Here is a 23,210-nt window from a genome sequence, read left to right as displayed (position 1 = left end):
GACCCGGCCCCGGAACAATTTTTCCCTTGAAATTATTCAAATCTGCTTTACAGGGAGCTTCACCTGAAAGACTAGATTTGCATAATATATACGTTACTGTGTACGTTAACAGAAAACCACAATTCCAAGTCACACAGAGATTGTGTGCACTCGTTGTGGGTCTCTGGCGTTTCGTCAGCCCACGCGAGTTGTGTGGATATAAAGGGAAAAGTTGAGACGGTGTCGGGTGGAGTTCCCGGGTAGCTCAGTGGTAGAGCGCTGGTACGTTCAACCAGAGGTTCCGGGATCGATACCCGGCCCCGGAACAATTTTTCCCTTGAAATTATTCAATTTTAATTTTGTTATTAAAATGTGAAGAAATTTGATTACAACAAAAGTAACATTGTTAAATTCCTTTGGAGAAGGAAAAGTTACATTTGGTCGGATCAAATTTCTGCACATTTCAAGGACAAAACTAAAATTCTTTTAATCATTTATTATCACTACACACTTATATATTTCAGTACTCTTACGGTTGGCTCATCGTTTGCAGGACGAAATAGCGGATTGATAATTCCAACTATTCCTTGACATAATCTCATTACCATCACTACTACAAGAAATATACTAGTTATGTTTTCTCTCATTTAAGCCGAAAATACTAGGCTGAGGAAGGGAGAGAATCTTGTGATAAAATCTGGTGCAATTGTTTTTCTTTATTTTCTAACACGTTCACGCACATGGTAATGAATAATCTTCAACCGAAAGATTTGCTAAAAAAGAGAGAGAAAGAGGAGATAGTGAGAGGGAGAGAGAGAGAGGAAGAGAGGGAGAGGGAGAGGGAGAGAGGAAGAGAGGGAGAGGGAGAGGGAGAGAGAGAGGAAGAGAGGGAGAGGGAGAGGGAGAGAGGGAGAGGGAGAGAGAGAGGAAGAGAGGGAGAGGGAGAGGGAGAGAGAGAGAGGGAGATAGTGAGAGGGAGAGAGAGAGGGAGAGAGGGAAAGAGAGAGGAAGAGAGGGAGAGGGAGAGAGAGAGGAAGAGAGGGAGAGGGAGAGGGAGAGAGGGAGAGAGAGAGGAAGAGGAAGAGAGGGAGAGGGAGAGAGAGAGGGAGAGAGGGAGAGGGAGAGAGAGAGGAAGAGAGGGAGAGGGAGAGGGAGAGAGAGAGGAAGAGAGGGAGAGGGAGAGGGAGAGAGGGAGAGAGAGAGAGGGAGATAGTGAGAGGGAGAGAGAGGAAGAGAGGGAGAGGGAGAGAGAGAGAGGGAGAGAGGGAGAGGGAGAGAGAGAGGGAGAGAGGGAGAGGGAGAGAGGGAGAGGGAGAGAGAGAGGGAGATAGTGAGAGGGAGAGAGAGAGAGGAAGAGAGGGAGAGGGAGAGAGAGGGAGAGAGGGAGAGGGAGAGGGAGAGAGAGAGGAAGAGAGGGAGAGAGAGAGGGAGAGGGAGAGGGAGAGGGAGAGAGAGAGGAAGAGAGGGAGAGGGAGAGAGGGAGAGGGAGAGAGAGAGGAAGAGGAAGAGAGGGAGAGGGAGAGAGGGAGAGAGAGGGAGAGGGAGAGAGAGGGGGGAAGAGAGGGAGAGGGAGAGAGGGAGAGAGAGAGGAAGAGAGGGAGATGGAGAGAGAGAGGGAGAGAGGGAGAGGGAGAGGGAGAGAGAGAGGGAGATAGTGAGAGGGAGAGAGAGAGGAAGAGAGGTAGAGGGAGAGAGAGGGGGGGAGAGAGGGAGAGGGAGAGGGAGAGAGAGAGAGGGAGAAAAAAAGGAGAGAGAGAAGAAATTCGATATAACACATACTTGAGGTGCAAGTCCACAAAAGAAAATGAAAAATGTATCAATATTCTTAATCTTAACAGAATATTATGGAGATTCAATAAAATAAGAAATCAACATGCCTTCAATTTTACAGGACCAAAGCATTTTAAATCCATGACTTTTTATTAATAGTTCAGGAATAGAAACTCTCCAGAAATCATGCCGTAATTTATGTCAGACCCGCAAAAATTTCAGATAGAACACTGGCATCGATCCCATGGCATATTAGGATGACTCTGCCATGTATTAGGACAACATAGCATATCATGCTGAAAGAAACTAACATCAGGAGCTGAATACACAGTTTTATCTTCCACGTAACTCTAATATCAGACATCGCAGTTCTAGCATACATGTGCCTATGAAAAAATAAATACTGCATATTAGTTTATGAACTTAATGTCCCTAGTTTTCCAGATATCGATTATATAAGTACTAATCGTACCTATTTTTAAGAAGGGGGACAGACTAACTGTAGTAACTTTCGAGGAATATCACTTTTTTTGACGTCGTACAAAATTTTGTCGAATATCCTTTTGAGAAGATTAACTCCACAATTATGTAGATGAAATTATTGCGGATCATCAGTGTGGTTTCAGGCGTAATAGATCGACTATTGATCAGATTTTTTGTATTCAACAGATATTGGAGAAAAAATGGGAGTATAAGGGTACAGTACGGCAGTTATTCATAGATTTCAGAAAGGCGTATGACTCGGTTAAGAGAGAAGTTTTATATAATACTCTTATTGAATTTGGTATTCTCAAGAAACTAGTTCGATTAATTAAAATGTGTCTTAGTGAAACTTACAGCAGAGTCCGTATAGGCCAGTTTCTATCTGATGCTTTTTCCAATTCACTGTGGGCTAAAGCAGGGAGATGCACTATCACCTTTACTTTTTAACTTCGCTCTAGAATATGCCATTAGGAAAGTTCAGGATAACACAGAGGGTTTGGAATTGAACGGGTTACATCAGCTTCTTGTCTATGCGGATGACGTGAACATGTCAGGAGAAAATCCACAAACGATTAGGGAAAATACGCGGAAATTCTACTTGAAGCAAGTAAAGAGATAGGGTTGGAAGTAAATCCCGAAAAGACTAAGTATATGATTATGTCTCGTGATCAGAATATTGTACGAAATGGAACTTATAAAAGTTGGAGATTTATCCTTCGAAGAGGTGGAAAAATTTAAATATCTTGGAGCAACAGTAACAAATATAAATGACACTCGGGTGGAAATTAAATGCAGAATAAATATGGGAAATGCCTGTTATTATTCGGTTGAGAAGCTTTTGTCATCTAGTCTGCTGTCAAAAAATCTGAAAGTTAGAATTTATAAAACAGTTGTATTACCGGTTGTTCTGTATGGCTGTGAAACTTGGACTCTCACTTTGAGAGAGGAACAGAGATTGAGGGTTTTTGAGAATAAGGTTCTTAGGAAAATATTTGGGGCTAAGAGGGATGAAGTTACAGGATAATGGAGAAAGTTACACAACGCAGAGCTGCACGCATTGTATCCTTCACCTGACATAATTAGGAACATTAAATCTAGACGTTTGAGATGGGCAGGGCATGTAGCACGTATGGACGAATCCAGAAATGCATACAGAGTGTTAGTTGGGAGGCCTGAGGGGAAAAGACCTTTGGGGAGGCCGAGACGTAGTTGGGAAGATAATATTAAAATGGATTTGAGGGAGGTGGGATATGATGGTAGAGACTGGATTAATCTCGCTCAGGATAGGGACCAATGTTGGGCTTATGTGAGGGCGGCAATGAACCTCCGGGTTCCTTAAAAGCTAATAAGTAAGTAAGTAAGTAAGTAAGAGATCTTGCTGAAATGATCGCGAGGCTACAAAATTTTGTAGGCCTCTTATTTTATCAGTAGGTAATATCTTTTGGTCTTTTCTTAGGAACTGTAATTTTTGTGCTCTGTCGAGCCAATACTGAAGAGAATGACGCATATAAATATGTGCACCACACCGCCATTAAGTATATGAAAAAGTCCCAACCCCACTTGATTAATAACTATAAAAATATTTGATTTTTAATAACAATATTATTATCTTGCGTAAGTTTTGTAGTTATATATAATAGCCGCCACTCAGTAAATTATAGAAATGAAGATCTAATTTAAGATATTCTCTACATCTACTTATATAACCTCAAAACGTTTCACTTTCATATCAACAACAGGTATAGCATTAATATGTATGATTAATGAAAAATAGTCGAATCATGGCATTAATTATAATAATATTTCATTTCTAATCGTAATAATGTCATCAAACCATCTCAAGTTTTATAGATTTTAATATCGAATACACAGTTGTACTCAGAAAATTACACACCGCAGAATCAGACCTGTAAATTTTTTTAGTAAGTCTTGAAGTTTTTAATAACCAATAGAATTTGAACTCTAAATATGTCAGCAATCCTGCAGGTCATGGCCTTCGTGTAATAGCCTATTGTTTATTGTAGTGTGTGTTTTGTTTTATTCTGAAATGCAATTAGTTCTTAAAACTGATGAAAGATGGATTTTGGAAAAATAGAAAAATTATGTAGGGAAACTAACGCTTCACTGAAAGTTACTATTTTTCCGAAAATCTTTGGATGCCAAGCTTCAAAATGACGGGTCATTCATTAAAATCCGTTCAGCCGTTTTCCCGTAATTTCCATTACCAGTTCAAATCATATATAAGTATGGACATACCTAGCGGTCCAAGGCGATAGTTTATTGTAACCAGCACTATTTCTTTGTCCAAAAGATACTTTGGGCCGTACAGTTCAGTACTGCCAGAACCTCCCACCCAGCCTCCACCGTGGATCCAGAACATGACAGGAAGTAATTCTGTTGCTTCTTCGTCCTCTGGTAACTAGAAATAACACATGCAGTATCGTATCAGTGTACGCCAACTGGGCGGTCGCAACTAGCACCGTGATTATGTTTAATATCTAACACACAGTCATGACTTAAAACTTTCAACCATCATTTCACGATGCCGTCAATGTAAAAGATTTATTAAATGTAATTTTATTGTAAACAGACTACTACACCAATCTTACCTGTGGAGTATAGACATTGAGGTACAGGCAATCTTCATCTCCCACTATTTCAGGTGATGAGGGCTTCGCAGGAAATGGTCTTTGTATACAGTCCGGTCCTTCTTTAGTGGCCTTCAGGACGCCAGTCCACGGTTCGGGAGGTTGGGGAGGCTGAAATAAAAATTCAATATACAGAATGAAAGGGTTATAACTGTATTAATTTTAGGAACAGAGTCTTTAGGTTGTAAGTAAATAAAAATCTGATGTTATTTAGGTTTTTGAATAACGGTTTAGCCGAAAAAGAAATTTTATTTATTTATTTATTTATTTATTTATTTATTTATTTACTTATTTACTTACATACTTACTTATTAGTTATTTATTTATTTACTTATTTACTTATTTACTTACTTAATTACTTACTTAGTTACTTACTTACTTAACAGTTATTTATTAATTTATTCATTCATTCATTCATTCATTCATTCATTCATTCATTCAATTTAATTTAATTTAATTTTATTTTATTTTATTTTAATTAATTTATTTATTTATTTATTTATTTACTTATTTACTTACTTACTTATTAGTTATTTATTTACTTACTAACTTAGTTACTTACTTATTAGTTATTTATTTATTCATTCATTCATTCATTCATTCATCCATTCATCCTATTTATTTATTCATTTAATTATTTATATATTTAATTTCATTTATTTATTTATTTAAATTTAATTTTAATTTAAATTTAATTTAATTTTAATTTAATTTAATTTTAATTTAATTTAATTTTAATTTAATTTTAATTTAATTTAATTTTAATTTAATTTTAATTTAATTTAATTTAAATTTAATTTAATTTTAATTAATTAATTAATTAATTTATTTATTTATTTATTTATTTATTTATTTATTTATTTATTTATTTCAAAGACTGTACAATGCAGCATAGGAAAATGTGATGAGCAATATGTTCATAAGTTACATATAAGGAAATAATCACATTATATAATATCATATGGACAATTCTCCTTAAAAGTTATGCAGCTATATAGAGTTAAAATGCTCACCAATACACTAATATATAGTGACAAGTCTATTAATTTATTTTTAATTCCTTTCTTAAAAAGCCTCAAGCTTAAATGTCTAATATTTCCGGGTAAAACATTATATAACTTCTTACAAATCTCTACAAAGCTGTTATTATTATGTATTATTATAATTTATGTCTGAAGTTTGAATCCCTTTTATGGCAAAACTATCGGGTATTGAGACTAGGAGTGGTAAGATATCAACACGAAGAACAAGCCGGAAAAAAATTCTTTGTTATTTCTTCGAAAAACGCTTCATTTGTATGATAACTTACAAAAGTAACTGATTAACATCGCATTTGCAGTGTGACGGAATCTTTAGGGAAATCTGGCATCGCTGCACTTAGATAAGGGTTGCTTAATTAATTAGCTGAGATTTTATTGATCGGAAACCCCTTTATTAAACCGGAAGTTCAGTCAATCCGTCACATTCTGTCAGTTTTATATATTTTTATGTAATAATTCGAATTTGGCGGTAGAGTTTGACTGTATTATTTTTCATACGGTCAGGAAGCTGTGTGTGTGTTTACAACTTTTCATACCCTTAGGATGTGGATGATTTTTCTCCAGGTTCAGTTTTACAGCATTTTACAATACTAAAGTTAACACAAAGAATACTTACATTTGAGATATTTTCATCATTCTTGCATCAAAATGAAGCTGATTACCAGGGAACGGATTTATATGGACTAAAAATATATGAAATATGTAAATATATATGTAGTTATTTTTACCAAAATATGGAATTAAATATGGATTTTTACCAAAATATGGAATTAAATATGGACTTAAAATTATAAAAAAATGACTATGTACGTTAAATATTGGTACATTTTAATCAAACTAAACAAAAAATATAATGGACGTACCTTATCTTCCAATGTAGTTTCAACAAAACACAATTTTTATTGTCTGTTACCATAACAATAGGTTACAAACATTTCTTTCAAGTGCTGAAAAGTGAATCTTCTTCTATTGTCTCTGAGGATAGATTTATACTGACTAAAAGAGGGTTCGACGTCACAAGAAGTAACTGGTACATAATTCAATTTCACAATGTCTGCTGGGGATAAGTCCAAGTTAATCTTCACTGTTGATTCACCACTCATCACAGCAACAACCTTTTGTAGTTCTTCATATCCAGGGTTTTTTGAAAGTACAGTGTCCACCTTAGCTCTTACTGCATCTGCAACTTTACCTCTACCACGATTCAGTTGTTCCACAGTACTATTTATAATTTCAAAACTTTCAGATAGTGAAAGGTGCCTATTTTGGAGACTTTTGAGCGTTTTTATGATGCATGAAAATGTATGCTGAATGTGAGCTAAGTCATTCTTCACACTTATGTCACAGGTAACTGTTTTCGCAGTATCAATTGAGACTGCATCTTCAGAGTCCAATGCAAGGAGAACATTGTTAATAGAGTCTATATGTTCGGCATAATATTCAACTGCTTCTAGCCATGTACCCCATCTAGTTAAAATTGGCTTTGGTGGCAATGGAATTTCAGGGTACATTTCTTTCAACACGTTAACTCTACTGGGAGCTTTGAGAAATACTTTTTTCACTGATGAAATCAACAAATCTACTTTAGGGAAATTGTCTCTGACCACTTCTGCCACACGATGAAATGCATGCGCCACACAAGTAAAATGAGTCAATTTAGGATATACAACAGATAATGCTTGTCCAGCTTTGACCATATAAGGGGCAGCATCGCTAATAAAGAATAACACATTATCGTACATAATACCCTTTGGCCACAGGATACCCATAGCTTCGTTGAACAGTTTAACTATAGTTTTGTTATTGCACTTTTCTAGAACATCACAATGTAAAAGAATTCGTTCAGAATATTGTTCACTTAACAAACCGATAACTACATTACCAACAAGTCTACCTTCTTTGTCGGGAGTCTCATCAATGGAAACCCAAATTGAACTATCTTTAATTTCATCTCTTATCTTCTGTATTGTCTCATCGTAGATGGATGGAGCATACGTCTTCCTAAGTGTTGACTCATCCGGGATTGTATGTTGAGTATATTTTTCAAGGAATTCCCTGAAGACCTTATTCTTTAGTTTGTAGAGAGGAATATCAGCAGAGATGAGAGAACGGCACAGGTCGATGTTAAACTCAGATCTTACATTCGATGTTGTTGGTTGTGTTAAAAACAATTGTCTCTGCTTGGAATTTAGTTGTTTGTTGGCCTGATGTTTACTAGTTGTAATGTGTTGTTGCACCAGGAACTTTTGTGTAGATGATACTGCACACTGACACAAATTACAAAATAATATTTTATTGTCAGTTGATAAACCATCTTCTTTAAATTCTGAAATGTAACTTGTTAGTTTTGATTTTAAATTGACTGAATGACGTACTTTTGGCATATTTACCGTCTTTATAGTATGATTTACAAAACTGAACCTATGTGTACTCTGACTGGCATTTAACTGTTGAGCTGCACAACTGAAGTTTGTTAAAAATTTTAAATTAAATTAATACAGTTTTGTAACTTACTTTCCCATTGTTGATAGGACTGCTAATTTTCAAATAACTCTGATGTTAAAGGGATTACTGAACATGTGTTTAAATCTCTATTGTTGAAATGTATTTTTAAAAGTTAATGGAATTTTGTTTTGTTTTATTGTTAAACCTAATATAATATGGACTGTTTTATATGAAATATGGAAAATATATGGAAATTAACGAAAATATGTACTAAACTCTAAAATATGGAAAAATATGGAAAATAAAAGTAGGATTTTTCAACCCTACACATTGTGAAACATAAAGATAATGCAAAATATAAATTATATTAGCTTTATAAGTAAATATGTATTTACATATAAATCCTTTCCCTGCTGATTACTATAGTTAAGTAGCAAATTGCGAATAATGTCTTACTGCTTAAGGAAGATAATTTTAAAATCCAATATCTTAAATTTTCATTTTTATCTTTAAGATTTTCAAAAAATAATTGACATTTTTTCTTAATGGAATAAAATTGGGGAAAAATGTTTTCACAGCTTATTGTGTATTCTTTTAGGATTAAGCCAGTGAAAGTGATTTTGTTTTAGCATAAAAACTGTGGGCTAAGGACTAAAACAAACAAATGTCAGTTTTCGCATTAAAACTTTGTCCCCCAAATATAATTGAAGAATTTATTTTGTTTCAAAATCCTTAATTTTGTGTCAAGTAATCAGGGGAAAAAGAGTTTTAAGAAATTTGATTAAAATTGCATATTTTTCTCCAAAGGATAGATAAGTACCTATCTTAAAAGAGTTCCATAAATTAATAGAGACAATTTTTGTACAGTTTCAGAAAAAAATAAACTCTTGCCTTTGTGTTTTGTTTGTTTTAACAGAAAATGTAATTACATTTCTTAAAAGAACTTATTTAAACTTCTCTGTCTGTAATATGTATTTCAATATAGGACAATTTTCCATATCTTTCCATAACACACACGGAACTCAGTGCGTTTCGTGATGGGTTAGTTGGGATAAATGAGGGAGTAGCTAAGTGGCGTGAGGCCGAGAAATATGAAAATAGCCTACGGTTTCTCTCCCGTGTGTAGTGTTGGGAGATACAGAAGTTTCACCCAATATACGTATAATCCAACATCAGATTTTGCCATACCTATTTGAAAATAATAGCCCTGCAGCGGTCTTTGAGGACTGTCCTTCCTTAAGGAAATTTTAAAATAAATTAAAAAGATGTGGATAAAGTGTAAATTAAGAAAAGAGACATGTATTTACTTAGTCTGGCGACTTACTCCCTTGGCTTAATTGTAACTTATTTTAAAATAGCTTGTAAGAGGGTCTTAGACTACAAGGGCCCCAGTCAACACCTGTGGAGTAACGGTCAGCGCGTCTGGCTGCGAAACCAGGTGGCCCGGGTTCGAATCCCGGTCGGGGCAAGTTACTTGGTTGAGGTTTTTTCCGGGGTTTTCCCTCAACCCAATACGAGCAAATGCTGGGTAACTTTCGGTGCTGGACTTCGGACTCATTTCACCGACATTATCACCTTCATATCATTCAGACGCTAAATAAACTAGATGTTGATACAGCGTCGTAAAATAACCCAATAATTAAAACAAGGACCCTATTCGTGGACATTTTTAGCGCGGGCTTTCTAACGTTTTTCGTATTCATAAACCAGTGTTAACGATATGATATGATATGAATTCTGTTTAGCACGCTCGTAGCGCGGGCTAGCGAAATGTCTATGAATAGCACCCTAAATGTTCATTTTAATGTAGTTCTGTATATAAGTATGAATAAGGGTGTAATTGTTTGTATCAGTGAAGCGTGGTGAGTCAGTGAAGTTGTGGTTTAAAATGGCAGTGAATAGTTTTGATCAGTGATAATTTATAGCATGTTCTATAATTCAGAGAAATGTGTTCTAAAGTGTCAGTGAATTGTGTCATAGTGCCAGTGCAGTAAGTGAGATGAGAGTGAAGTGAAAGATTATCAGTATCAATGTGAAACTTATGTCGGGCCTATACATATGTGGGTTGTAGTAGAAAATTTGGTTCACTTATTAATTAGGTTATTTTATGTATTATTATTAATGTAATTATTGTGTATTATTTTTATTGTGTGTAATTAGGTTGTCACTGCCACCGGATAATTGCCCACTTGCAGTGTAAACAAATATAACAAACAAACATAATTTTTACCACTGCTATAGTCTATCTGTTCCGATCTGTTCTATCACCACTACTATTCACTATTTACGTAAATGACATCCCCTCGACACTACTGGGTGTTCAGTTCAAAATGTGTCTTGGCTCGCTGTATGCCGTCATGTGGCTAGCTGATGAGCCTAGAGAATTCAATCTTCCTACACTTCCGCAGCTCAGGTGTATAACCTAAGAGGCAGAGAAGTTGCCTAGCAAGTACGGCGTTCATTCTGAAGAGTACGTGCCGATACGTACGGTAACGCCGGTAGTGGCAGGAATGTGAACTGTTTGGAAATACGTACTGTCGGGATATGGGGAGAGGGTTAAGACGATTACTTACGTATTTGTTGACATTAACTTCGACGGTCAACATGGACACGGAGCATTTGATTTGTGTTGTGTAATGTTATCGTACGCAACCGATGATAACAAATACCCTGCGTACGACTTGCCGGCGCAAAACACAGTTCGAAAGAGGTTATGGTAGCACACAGACCGTACAGACCGCCATCTGTTGCTACGACGTTCAAGTTATACCATACACGTTCTCAAGTTCAGATTGAAGAACGCCTTAAATAATAGGCAACTTCTCTAACATTTAAGCTGAAACTCGCTTCAAATCGGTGATCCAACAACAGTGACGTCATGACACACTTTGAAATGAACACCCAGTACTGCACTGCAAGCATCACCTTTACGCAGACGATTTACAAATCTATATCCATACAACCCCTGACTCACTCAATGACGCAATACACAATCTTAACGAGGACCTTGAATATATATCTGCACGGGCCAGAAAGTTTGGTTTGACTCTCAATGCAAGAAAATCACAAGCAATCCTAGTCGTACATCAACGTCTATTAAGCAACATTAATCCTGCTCTTCCAGTCAAGTTAAACGATACAATAATTCCTTTTGCTTCCTGTGTTAAAAACCTTGGAGTTTACTTTGATACGCATTTAAACTGGAATAACCAAGTAACCCACATTACCAAAAAAGTGCTTTCCATACTACATTCCTTAAACAGCATTCGAAAATTCCTTCCGCTATCACTCAAGAAAATACTAGTGGAAACACTAGTAATGCCCCACTTCGATTATTGTGATTTTCTACTGACTGACCTCAATGTCAACCAGTCGCAAAGATTACAACGTGTTCATAATTGTGTTCGCTTCGTCTGCGATGTCCGTCGCGCTGACCACATTACCCCTTCCTTCCAAAATCTAAACTGGCTAAGGCTTAACGAACGTAGAAATTTTCATTCTCTTGTTCTCCTTTTCCAAGTCCTTCACACCTCTACACCTACCTACCTTGCCTCCCGTTTCAGTTACCTGTCATCATATCATAATCTCTTCACACGCACGCAAAATAGCCGCATACTAGCCATACCAACACATAAGACATCATCATATTCAACATACACAATCTCGCTCTCGCGCTTGTGGAATACCCTACCAGTGACATCAGAGACTGTCGGAATTTAGTAGCGTTTGAAAGCAAGCTTATTAAGCATTTTCTTACTGCGTAGAGTAGGTTTAATTTTTAGTTAATTAATAAAAAGTAATGTTTCTGTCTTCTTAACTTTTACAATAAACTGTCTAGCTTTTATTAATTAATTAATAATTATATATAATAAATTTTCAGTCAAATACACTTTTCAATTTGTGAGGTCAGATAATCTATTACATCACAATATTTTGTACGAAGTCACTAATATTTTCGACTTTAAAAAGTCATCTTCAGGTGCATGAGATGCAAAAAATATTTAAAAAAATAGGTGATAAGTTGATCTAGCAATTAATAACATGGTAAGTAATGCACGTACTGGCATTTACAATTATATAAATTTCGTGCCTCTTGAGTTAAATGCCAGTACGTGCATTACTTACCAAGTTATTAATTGCTAGATCAACTTATCACCTATTTTTTAAATATTGTTTGCATCTCATGCACCTGAAGATGACTTTTTAAAGTCGAAAATATTAGTGACTTCGTACTAAATATTGTGATGTAACAGATTATCTGACCTCACAAATTGAAAAGTGTATTTGACTGAAAATTTATTATTATATATAATTATTAATTGTATTCACACTTTTCTGAACCAACATGTCTTTCAAATTTTATTAATCAGTTAATCTTTTAGTACTTTGATTTTATTGTATTTGTAAATTTAATATTAATTGTAATTATAATATTGTGATTGTAATCTTCATATTATAGTTGTAATCCCCTGGTAGAGGGGAAGAGAAGGCCTGATGGCCTTATCTCTACCAGGTTAAATAAATAAATAAATTTAATATTATATATTTATATAGTACAAAACAAACTTCGATTCACTTACCTGAAATCTCAGCTCTCCGACTGGTGGTTTTGCGTAAGGAATTCCTTGGAAAGAGAATATTTCACGACCTTTTCTCGACAGCAAACGATGTCCTTGTAATCGTCCGTGTGGCAGATCTACATAGTCTGCCCAGACTGCCGCCAGAAGGCAAAACCAAATCAGCTGTAACGTCAACATTGCCACAGACAGACTGCTTTCCTCTGGAGACCGAACTGTCTAGTTGTGTTGTACTTCGATGCGAACTGCAAACACTTCTTGGCCTTGATCGGTATTTGCTATATTTTCTTATCTTGTTTATTTGGACCTTAATCTTAACTCGGTACTACCACTTATATAAACATTTTATGCTGGATAATCTTGCAATTTAAGCTGGATAAATGTAAAGGTGTGCCATTTATACTCCATGAAAGCGCTCGAATGAAGTGGAATGGTCGGCACCACGCTATGGACAACTTTTACGCCCTGGAAATATCCAGTATTCAATTGGATAGGAGACTGAGTGAACCGAAGAGTCATTCTGGATGTTTCGGCAAAAGGAAAATCCCGTCGCAATCCTGGATTGAACTCAAGATCTTTCAGTCCGTAGCCAGTTGCTTTAAGTTAGAGCAGGGATGTCGAACAGCGCTCTCAAACTGTGAAACGATTAATAATGTTTCCTACCGTAGCTGAGCTGAAACGACAGTCAGTCAGCTCGCTGTAGCAGTGTTTTGTACGCAGCGTGTTTATCGACTCTGGCGGCTGGTATGGATGTGGAACGACGATTCAATAGTGACTGGACAGATAAATATTTATCTTAAAGGACGGAAAGGCACATTGCTGTATATGCAGAAAAGAACTTGGATACATTAGCCATCATAATATTAAAAGGCATTTTAATTCTACACGTCATGCTGAAGCTTATGGACCAGAAAAGTTATCCGCTTTCACTCGTGAAAAGGCTGTAGAAGAATTAAAATCAAGATTGAATTCAGAAAACCTTCCATCATCATCGGGTGTTAGTAGAATAAGCTTGGTTCGTGCTAGCTACAAAATTTGTGAAATTATTACAACGGCTTCAAAGCTATTTACTGACGGAGAATTTGTGAAAGGCTGTCTCATAGCTGTTGCAAAAAGAATATGTCCGGATTACGTTAATGATTTTAAATCTATATGTTTTCTCGTAATATTGTTGCAGATCGCGTATCATAAATGGGGGATAACTTGGAGGAACAATTGATAGCAAGAATGAAAACTTTCCCTTATTACTCACTATAGCTCTTGATGAAAGTACAGACCGGAAAGATACGGCGCAGCTAGCTACAGTATATTCATAAGGAGTGTCGATTCAGATTTCAATGTTCATGGAGATCTTGTAGATCTCATTTCACTAAAGGATCGAACTCGAGGAGGAGATATTTTTGAATCTGTAACAAAAATTATGAACAAATTTCAAGTCACGCTAAAAGTAATTAATTTTACACATCAAAACAGTTTACATTTCTGAATTTGAAGTTGCACTGCTACAACACATACACACAAAGTTGACATTTTAAACATGATATTAACAACATTATTATTATTATTATTATTATTATTATTATTATTTATTTCCATCACTAACGAATAACATCCATGGAATGACCAAGTAGATAAAACTCCGTTATTATTATTATTATTATTATTATTATTATTATTATTATTATTATTATTATTATTATTATTTATTTCCATCACTAACGAACAACATTCATGGAATGACCAAGTAGATAAAACTCCGTTATTATTATTATTATTATTATTATTATTATTATTATTATTATTATTATTATTTATTTCCATCACTAACGAACAACATTCATGGAATGACCAAGTAGATAAAACTCCGTTATTATTATTATTATTATTATTATTATTATTATTATTATTATTATTATTATTATTTATTTCCATCACTAACGAACAACATTCATGGAATGACCAAGTAGATAAAACTCCGTTATTATTATTATTATTATTATTATTATTATTATTATTATTATTATTATTATTATTATTATTATTATTATTTATTTCCATCACTAACGAACAACATTCATGGAATGACCAAGTAGATAAAACTCCGTTATTATTATTATTATTATTATTATTATTATTATTATTATTATTATTATTATTATTATTTATTTCCATCACTAACGAACAACATTCATGGAATGACCAAGTAGATAAAACTCCGTTATTATTATTATTATTATTATTATTATTATTATTATTATTATCATCATCATCATATTTTGCAATTTATTTTATATTCAGATAAATCTAATGTAATATAAAGAAATATTTTGAGTTCAATCTATAAGATTGATAAATCTTATAGATTAAACTCAAAATATTTCTTTATATCATCATCATAATTCATCCTCATGCAGGCTGCATTCTTTGTTTACCAGAATTCGTCAAGTGCAAATCTAAACTGAGTTCCTAATCAATTGGTAAGATGTATAAAAGTTATCAAAGTACCAGCCGCCGCAGTTTCGCTTTTGTTTACGATCATTCGGCCGGTCTGCCTGCTACCTGTGTTCAACCGTTGCACGGTAAGGGAGGAGTGAAGACTCTGCAGTTCACAGCTCGAGAGCGCTGTTCGACATCCCTGAGTTAGACAGTTTGTAATAACTAAACCGCGGGAGTGCGGGCCCTTTACCGTCAAGTTAAGTATGACTGGAGCGTCCCTTAGTGAATGTACTGAACTCTCAGGTAAGCAACTGACTGTGCAGGCTTCAGACGTACAGTCTTGAGTATATGAATTGCATACATACAATAATCATACATTTCGTACTTATCTAATTGATGCGATGTCGACGGAATTTGGCAGTCCGTGCGCCAGACAAGTTAAATGCACCATGTTGGAATACCGCTCTTTAAGTTGTTTTGCTGCCTTAATAATATATGGAGCTGCATCAGTGACAAAAAGAAGTACATTATTATATTTAATCCTTTCCGGCCATAAAAGGCGCACAGCCTTACAAAAAAAACTTGGACAATAGATGCCTGGTTTAACTTTTCCAGTTTCTCTGAAGTTAGCACAGATTTCTTCCCTACACAGTTCTCGGAAAGTATAGCGACCACCACATTTGCCACATATCTACCAGTGACGTCTGTAGACTCATCAACTGAAACCCATATATTTTCTGATCGTTCACGCTTTCTCCAATTTTGGCAATCGTATTCCGGTACGAAATTGGTAAAAATATTCTTTACGTATTGTTGCTTCTAGAATATATTGATTTGTGTATTTTACCAGAAATGATCTAAAGTGGGGATTGTCCAAAGTTCTGAATGGAATGTTTGTGTGTACCAGGTTACATAAAACTATATTGAATTGTGACCCACTATTTGAACTCGATTGGTTTTTGTTTGAATTGCGTTCAACATTTTCCTTGTGTGTTTTACTATTACAGTGTCTTTCAAAATAGTACTTCTTAGTTCGTAATAATCTGAAATTACACACAACACATACAACACTTTCTCCTTCTACAATAGCCTAAATATATCGCGTCCGAATTGTTCCACTAAATTATTTAGTATTGCACTTCGTGAACGAGTTCTTTTAGGCATTGTAATATGTGTCATTTCAAATATGCAACTTTCAGTATGACAGCTAAACACACTCTGAATGTTTCGGGTTCGATGCACGGAACAGTACGGCGAAAGGTGAGAGAGACTTACGTTATACTCTATACCCGTCTGCATAGTCAACTGCAATCACCATATAGGGCCCGCACTCCCGCGGTCTAGTGATAAAATTTAACCACAGTCTACTATATACAGTCGCGAAGCTTGAGGTGTTTTATTGCAAATCTCGTGATAAAGCGCTCCAAGCGGTCAGCAACTAGAAACAATAGACTGTCCATGGTCGACTTTGGACTGTGTCGTATTTCTATCGAGTGCTAGCTCGTTGCGTATTTCACATTGATGCTTGTGAAATGTTCGTTATTGGTTGTAATGAAAATGTTAATGGCTAAAATATAATAATTGGAATAATAATAATATGGGACAAGGAGGAGACGTTTGTAGTGCTATAAATTGTAGCAACAGTAAGAGAAAGAGGCCAGAGTTATCCTTTTTCCGATTTCCGAAAGATTCAGAAAGGTTCCTGGGTTTCCACAGGAATGCTGTGCAGAAACAAAACTGTTAATTTGAAGCTCTTTGTGACTGTTAAGATACATTATATCCTTAAATTTCACTACGAAATGTTTCAGTCTAACCGAAAGGACATTAGATACCGGTTAAAGTTCTGTCACTTAGGCTGCTAAATTTCCAGAGAAATAAAGGTTAGGTCTACTTTTTTTTCAGAGGATATATTTTTAATTGTAGCTATTAATTTTGTTATTATTTTTATGTGTTATTTTACTAAAGACGTAGAAAAATTAAGTTTGTTTTAATGAAATTTATTTATCACGTTTTATTTTCAATTCTGGTGGGATTATTATTGCTTAGGCCTATTTTTTTCTTCAAAGGATATGTTTTTAATTATAGCTGTTAATTTTGTTGTTATTTTTATTTGTTACTTTACTAGAGACGTAGAAAAAGTCTGTTACAATGAAATTTATTGATCACGTTTTATTTCCAATTCCGGTGTGATTATTATTGCTTAACCTCAACTACGTAAGCCTACACTACAAGTACCGATACACGTAAGTTACTCCATTAATTCATATTTCCATTATTATTGTTGTAAAGAGAAATGTAAATTAATATTTATTGGTTTCATAGTTCATTATCGCTATAATCTTGAATGAATGAAGCTATTATAGTAAATTTCAGTTCGTTTTGCACAAACAAAAATAATATTAACCTATTTCTTGCAGGTATCTTCGAGTTTATAGTGGAATTTAATATACTTCATTAAAATAATAAATTAACTTTATGCATTTAATATTTCAATAATGGAAGGAAGGTGTTAATTTTTTCAAAAGAACACACAACGAAAGTGTAACATATTTTGTCGGCTGCTAGGAGAGAGATCAGCGATGATGAGGGGATAGTAGCGATCCTAGTGGTGGGCAACTACCCATGTTTGCATTTTTACTACATATTGAGCTTCGCGACTGTATATAGTAGACTGTGATTTAACACTATACTACATTATATGCCTAATATGGAAAACTTCATTATACATAGAGACATTCTCGAAGTTTTTAAGAGAGTAACTAGTATTATGTAACACATTGACGGCCAGTTTTTCACACTACGTCGGATATAGATTCTTCTTCTTCAATGTCAATTCGTTCTCTGACTGAGATTCTGGCTGATATGTACAGTCTTTGTCGTACAGATACTTTACAAGTCCCAGAAAGGAGACAATGCGCATGATCAGAGGACGAGCGACCTGGAAGTCTGATTAGTGTAACATATTGCTAGCCGATGTATGCAATATATCCCATTATCTCCTCAGTTGTATCATACAGCGTATTCCGAATCTCACCGGACCGGTGGACAATGATGAAGTCACGCTGCAGCGAAATAGGGTCGATGCTCGAAGGATCGATCGAAAAAAAAAATCGAAAGAGAATTGAGAGGACAAATTTAAAAGGTACGCAAAACGCGTCCTTGCAAGGGGTTGGGGGCTGTACAAAACTAAATATGTGGGCTCCAAGCCTGTTGGCCACTAGTCTCACTCCGGGTTACGCTGCTCCACTGAAGGAGCTCTAGAAAATTTTGAAGGGGATGCCGAAATTGGACGTAACCTCTTAGGTACCACATACGCGAGGGGGACGGAGATTTGATCAAGTGATCACGGGACGGGGCGAGGAGGAGTTGGTTGTTGTTTGCCGTTATGATGGCAAGACGCTGTCATCTGTTGTTCGATGACAAGGCATGTGAAGGCCGTCGGAAGAGGCGCCGTGAATTCTAAATCTGCAATTTGAGAGGCCCCTGTCCTTTCAAATTGCGACTAATTGAGTGACCTCGTACAATTAATAGACAATTTATAGGTTCTGAACTAGGCCATACGTCGTTTACAAGAAAAGGGGTATATATATATATATATATATATATATATATATATATATATATATATATATATATATATGGGGAAGGGCATATAGGTCCGTGGCCCATTTCTTATAGGGCTCATCCCGACATTTGTCTTACGCCTTAGGAAAACCACGGAATACCTTAGGCAGGATGAGTTGTCTCATATAAGAGACTAGCCAATTTGGCTATTATGTAGGAAGTGATTGTTGTCATGTTGAATCGTCTCAATTTAGAGACCAGGAAGGATCGATGGCTGTCATGGCGACTGTATAAGTTGTTGTCTGTGCTACGCTAGCAAAATTTTGCGAAATTTCCGTACTGCCATCTCGTTCAAAGACAAGAGAGCATAAACAATTTATTTCTTGAACCGGTAGTAATAACTGGTCCGTTGACATGTTCGCTCATAAGCCATTAACATATTGTTTTTACGTTGTGCTCATTACAAACAATACAGCAGAACACACCGCCATGACACAACTGTGCACGATGTCATTCGTCTGCTAATTCCCGCCCTATACAAGAACCAATCAGATTCACTGATGGCGGCTGATGGAGACTGCCACCACCTCTGCAAGCTGATGGCACCGGTGCGACACCGGTGGAGCATCAGTGACTCCATCGGTGAAATTCGGAACACCGTGATGCCATCGGGTTGCTCAGCGCTGAGATTCGGAATACGCTCATAAGAACTGTCTTGTTGATATCACTTGTGAGGTTCAGACCCAACGAGCACAGAATACAATAGAGTAGACACTAGCATCTTAATACCATTGGACGGAGTGAAGCCGGTTTGATGGACCTGACGCCATCTTGTTGCTACCAAAACATTGCAAAATAGCTATTACGTTATAGAAGATCTTATGATAATAAGAATTCCATATGTCCCTAATTTCTTGTAGGACTCACAATTTATTGTTTGTTTCGTAATAGAGAATCGCTATGCACGTATTTTTAGCAAAAATTACGAAACTGTCATCGATAAATCACATATATACAGGTTATTTAAATTGGCAGCTCTTCAAATTGCAGTATGGTATTTAATAGATAATCTGGAAGGTTAAACAAACAATAATGATAAAAAAGGAAAATAACAGTTTGACCTTATTTTGCTACTAGTCCAATAAAAATGCTACCCTATAATAATTACTTTTATAGGTTGATCCATTTGCTTCGATTTAATAATGAAACTTGCTTCTTAACGCAAATTATCATTCTCTTCCTTTTGCCAGTATTTCGTATAGATGTCCCGATTTTGTTTAGAGAAAAAATGGAACGCTCTTAACCATATAATATGTGATAGGCTCTTCGTTTATAGTATATAATTAGATTATAACGGCGAACAAAAGTCAAGTTTTATTACCAAGTGGGTCAAGTCAGTTCACGACCGAGTTAATGAAGCTACTAAGTCTGTAAAGCATAAGTCTGATTTCGTGATTATAAAAATTAATTACAATAATATTAATACACTATTTCTTTTTCTTCATCAAACGAATACGTGCATTCGGTTTAAGAGAAACCTCGGTACACCCGTTTTCTATAGCACGCGACACAAACTTCCAACTTGCGTTGTTAGGTTAGCTTCGCTCGTAAATGCTAAGTTTACAAAGCGTGTCTGATTTAGTGATTATAAAAATTCATTACAATAATATCAATACAGTAATCCTTTCTCTTAATCAAACAAATACGTGAACAATACGAATCTAACCGACTAACTTAGGTTAAATCATTCATTACCCTATCTAGTCTACCGGTAATAAGTACATTTCACACATGCATATTTACCCGTGAAAAGTTATTCCAGGAATTTTTTTTGAAAACCTGTTTGTGCAGCCATACGCAGAACATGTAGGCATATTGAAATTAGTTAATTTATTAATTAAAACAACGATGCAACATCACAATCAACTGCCCATGTGCTAACCGGGAGCCCAATGTTTTGGTAGCATCATAATGGCGACTGTCCACAAACGCGGCTTCACCTCCAAGCTGTTTATATCTACTCTTTGCATTCTGTGCTCGTTGTTCAGACCTGTCTCCGGACAGTTCACTAAACAACGATGTCAAACCTACTGCTGACCATCATCCAATCACAGACAGCGTGACAATGAATGGCGAATAAACGCAGGAATCATAATACAGAGTGGACCCTAAGTAATTTCAGAGGGTTATTCTTTGTGATATTTCAAACAAAAAATTTTAATACAATTTTGCTCGTTTTTGTTTCCTTTTCAGATAAAAATTATTTTATATGAAACACTTCATAGCGTGTTTTGGGAAAGCCACTGATTTAATTCCCAATAGCCTATGCTCAGTCAATTTAAGGGGTTAGGTACAGCTTACAGCAGTAAAATTTTTGGAAATATTCAACATTTTTTCCCTCCATTAATATATCTTGTACAATAATGAAAATTGGCATGTGTAAAACAATGCCCTTCTGCTATACGAAAAAACATATTTTTACGATTTTAATTTCCCCCCCCCCAACCAAAATTCAAAATGTTGGCAGTTCACTGTCAGTGATGAAGCGTTTCCCTCATAAGTCAAATACTTGTTAACTTTTTCATGTTCTCTCCCTTTTATTTTATTGCTGAAACTCATGTTTACAATATCATGCTCTTTCAACTACATTCCTTAAGACATATCTCAATTATTACAGTAAATAATGCCACTATTCCGTACCATTCCGTCGTCAGAAACCTCGGCATTTTCTTGGACGAAAATTTAAATTGGGAATGCCAAATAAAGGAAATATCCAAGAGAGTGTGCTATACCATGCATTCTCTTAACCCGTTCGGAAACTTCCTCCCGCCAGAATTAAAACAGACTTTAGTGCAAACCCTCGTACTACCACTGTTTGACTATTGCGACGTAATACTTACAGACTTGACAACTGACCTTTCGAACAAGCTGCAGCATGTGCACAATATGTGTGTCAGATTCATCAGCAATGCTCACAAATTTGACCATATTACACCCTCGTTCAAATCTTTATCCTGGCTGCAACTTAGTAACTGTAGAACACTTCATTCGCTGTCTCTTCTGTTTCGAGTTCTCCACACTTCTACTCCAAATTACCTTCGTTCCCGGTTTAACTACTTATCCTCCAATCACAATCTAAACACCAGGTCACAGGAGAGCCAAATCCTAGCAATTCCTGCCCATAGAACATCCCACTATTCATCCTCTTTTACTGTCTCAGTCCCCCGTGAATGGAATTCTCTACCTCAGAAGATAGGGGCTGCCAGACAATAACCACTTTCAAGAAAAGGCTAAACGATTTCTTACAGGTGCAGTAAAATTGAAGTTATAATTGTGATCGAGTTTAATAATTTAATTTAATTTAGATATGACTATTATTATTATTATTATTATTATTATTATTATTATTATTATTATTACATAATTATTTTATTGGTGTTGTGAAGACGAAAAGAATTGTCATTGTATTATATTAATTATGTATTATATTGTCTTGTATTTGTAGTATTGTATTGCTTTGAATTGTATTGTATTGTATTAATTATGTTATATTCATAGCATTGTAGTAATTTTTTATCATACTGGTTGAGTGGAAGAGAAGGCCGAATGGCCTTAACTCTGCCAGTTAAAATAAACCATTATTATTATTATTATTATTACTATTATTATTATTATTATTATTATTATTATTATTATTATTATTAATAAATTGTATTTTTTTGTGTAATAGAAAATATTGATATTTGACCATTTTTTTAAATGAATTTATTTTTTATCAGACAATCTATCAAAGGTAGAGAAGTGATCTTGCATCATATTGTAGATATGACATGCATAAATAGGCCTACACACAAAAAATTTCATCACAGAATGTTGGATAGTTTTTTAATTATGTGGGAAACGCATCATCACTGCACAGTGAACTGAATTTAAAAAAAAAAAATAAATAATTTTTTTAAATCGTAAAAATATTTTTTGCATATAGCAGAAGGGCAGTGTTTTACACACACTAATTTTTATTATTGTACAAGAAACAGTAGTAAAAAAACGTCGGATATTTCCAAAATGTTACTGCTGTAACTGTACCTAACCCCTTAAGACAGCAGTGTATTATGACAATAAATAATTAAAAGAATTTTAAATTTTATCGTTTAAATGTGTAGAAATTCCATCCAAACGAATGCAACTTTTCGTTGAGCAAAGGGATTTTAAAATTTTACATTTGTTCGGATCAATTTTCTGTACATTTAAAGGGAAAAGTAAAATTC

General features: G+C 35.2%; 1 protein-coding gene across 2 annotated transcripts in view; it reads right to left on the bottom strand.

Moving 5' to 3' along the window:
• LOC138709533 (esterase E4-like) overlaps positions 1-23,210 on the bottom strand; it is a 124,527-nt gene that overhangs the window by 32,817 nt on the left and 68,500 nt on the right. The window contains exons 1-3 of one of the 2 annotated variants that reach the window (XM_069840361.1): positions 12,946-13,196; positions 4,842-4,991; positions 4,489-4,651 (exon numbers count right to left, since the gene is read on the bottom strand). In XM_069840361.1, the coding sequence (XP_069696462.1) occupies positions 4,489-4,651; positions 4,842-4,991; positions 12,946-13,122 (490 nt within the window). In that variant the 5' untranslated portion in view covers positions 13,123-13,196. Of the gene's footprint in view, positions 1-4,488; positions 4,652-4,841; positions 4,992-12,945; positions 13,197-23,210 lie in introns of those variants that run through there. The other variant, XM_069840362.1, reaches the window with a different exon arrangement.

Source organism: Periplaneta americana, chromosome 11, assembly GCF_040183065.1.
Source record: "Periplaneta americana isolate PAMFEO1 chromosome 11, P.americana_PAMFEO1_priV1, whole genome shotgun sequence".
In the NCBI taxonomy this organism is placed as follows: Eukaryota; Metazoa; Arthropoda; class Insecta; order Blattodea; family Blattidae; genus Periplaneta; species Periplaneta americana.
This window is presented reverse-complemented; position numbering and strand designations above follow the sequence as displayed.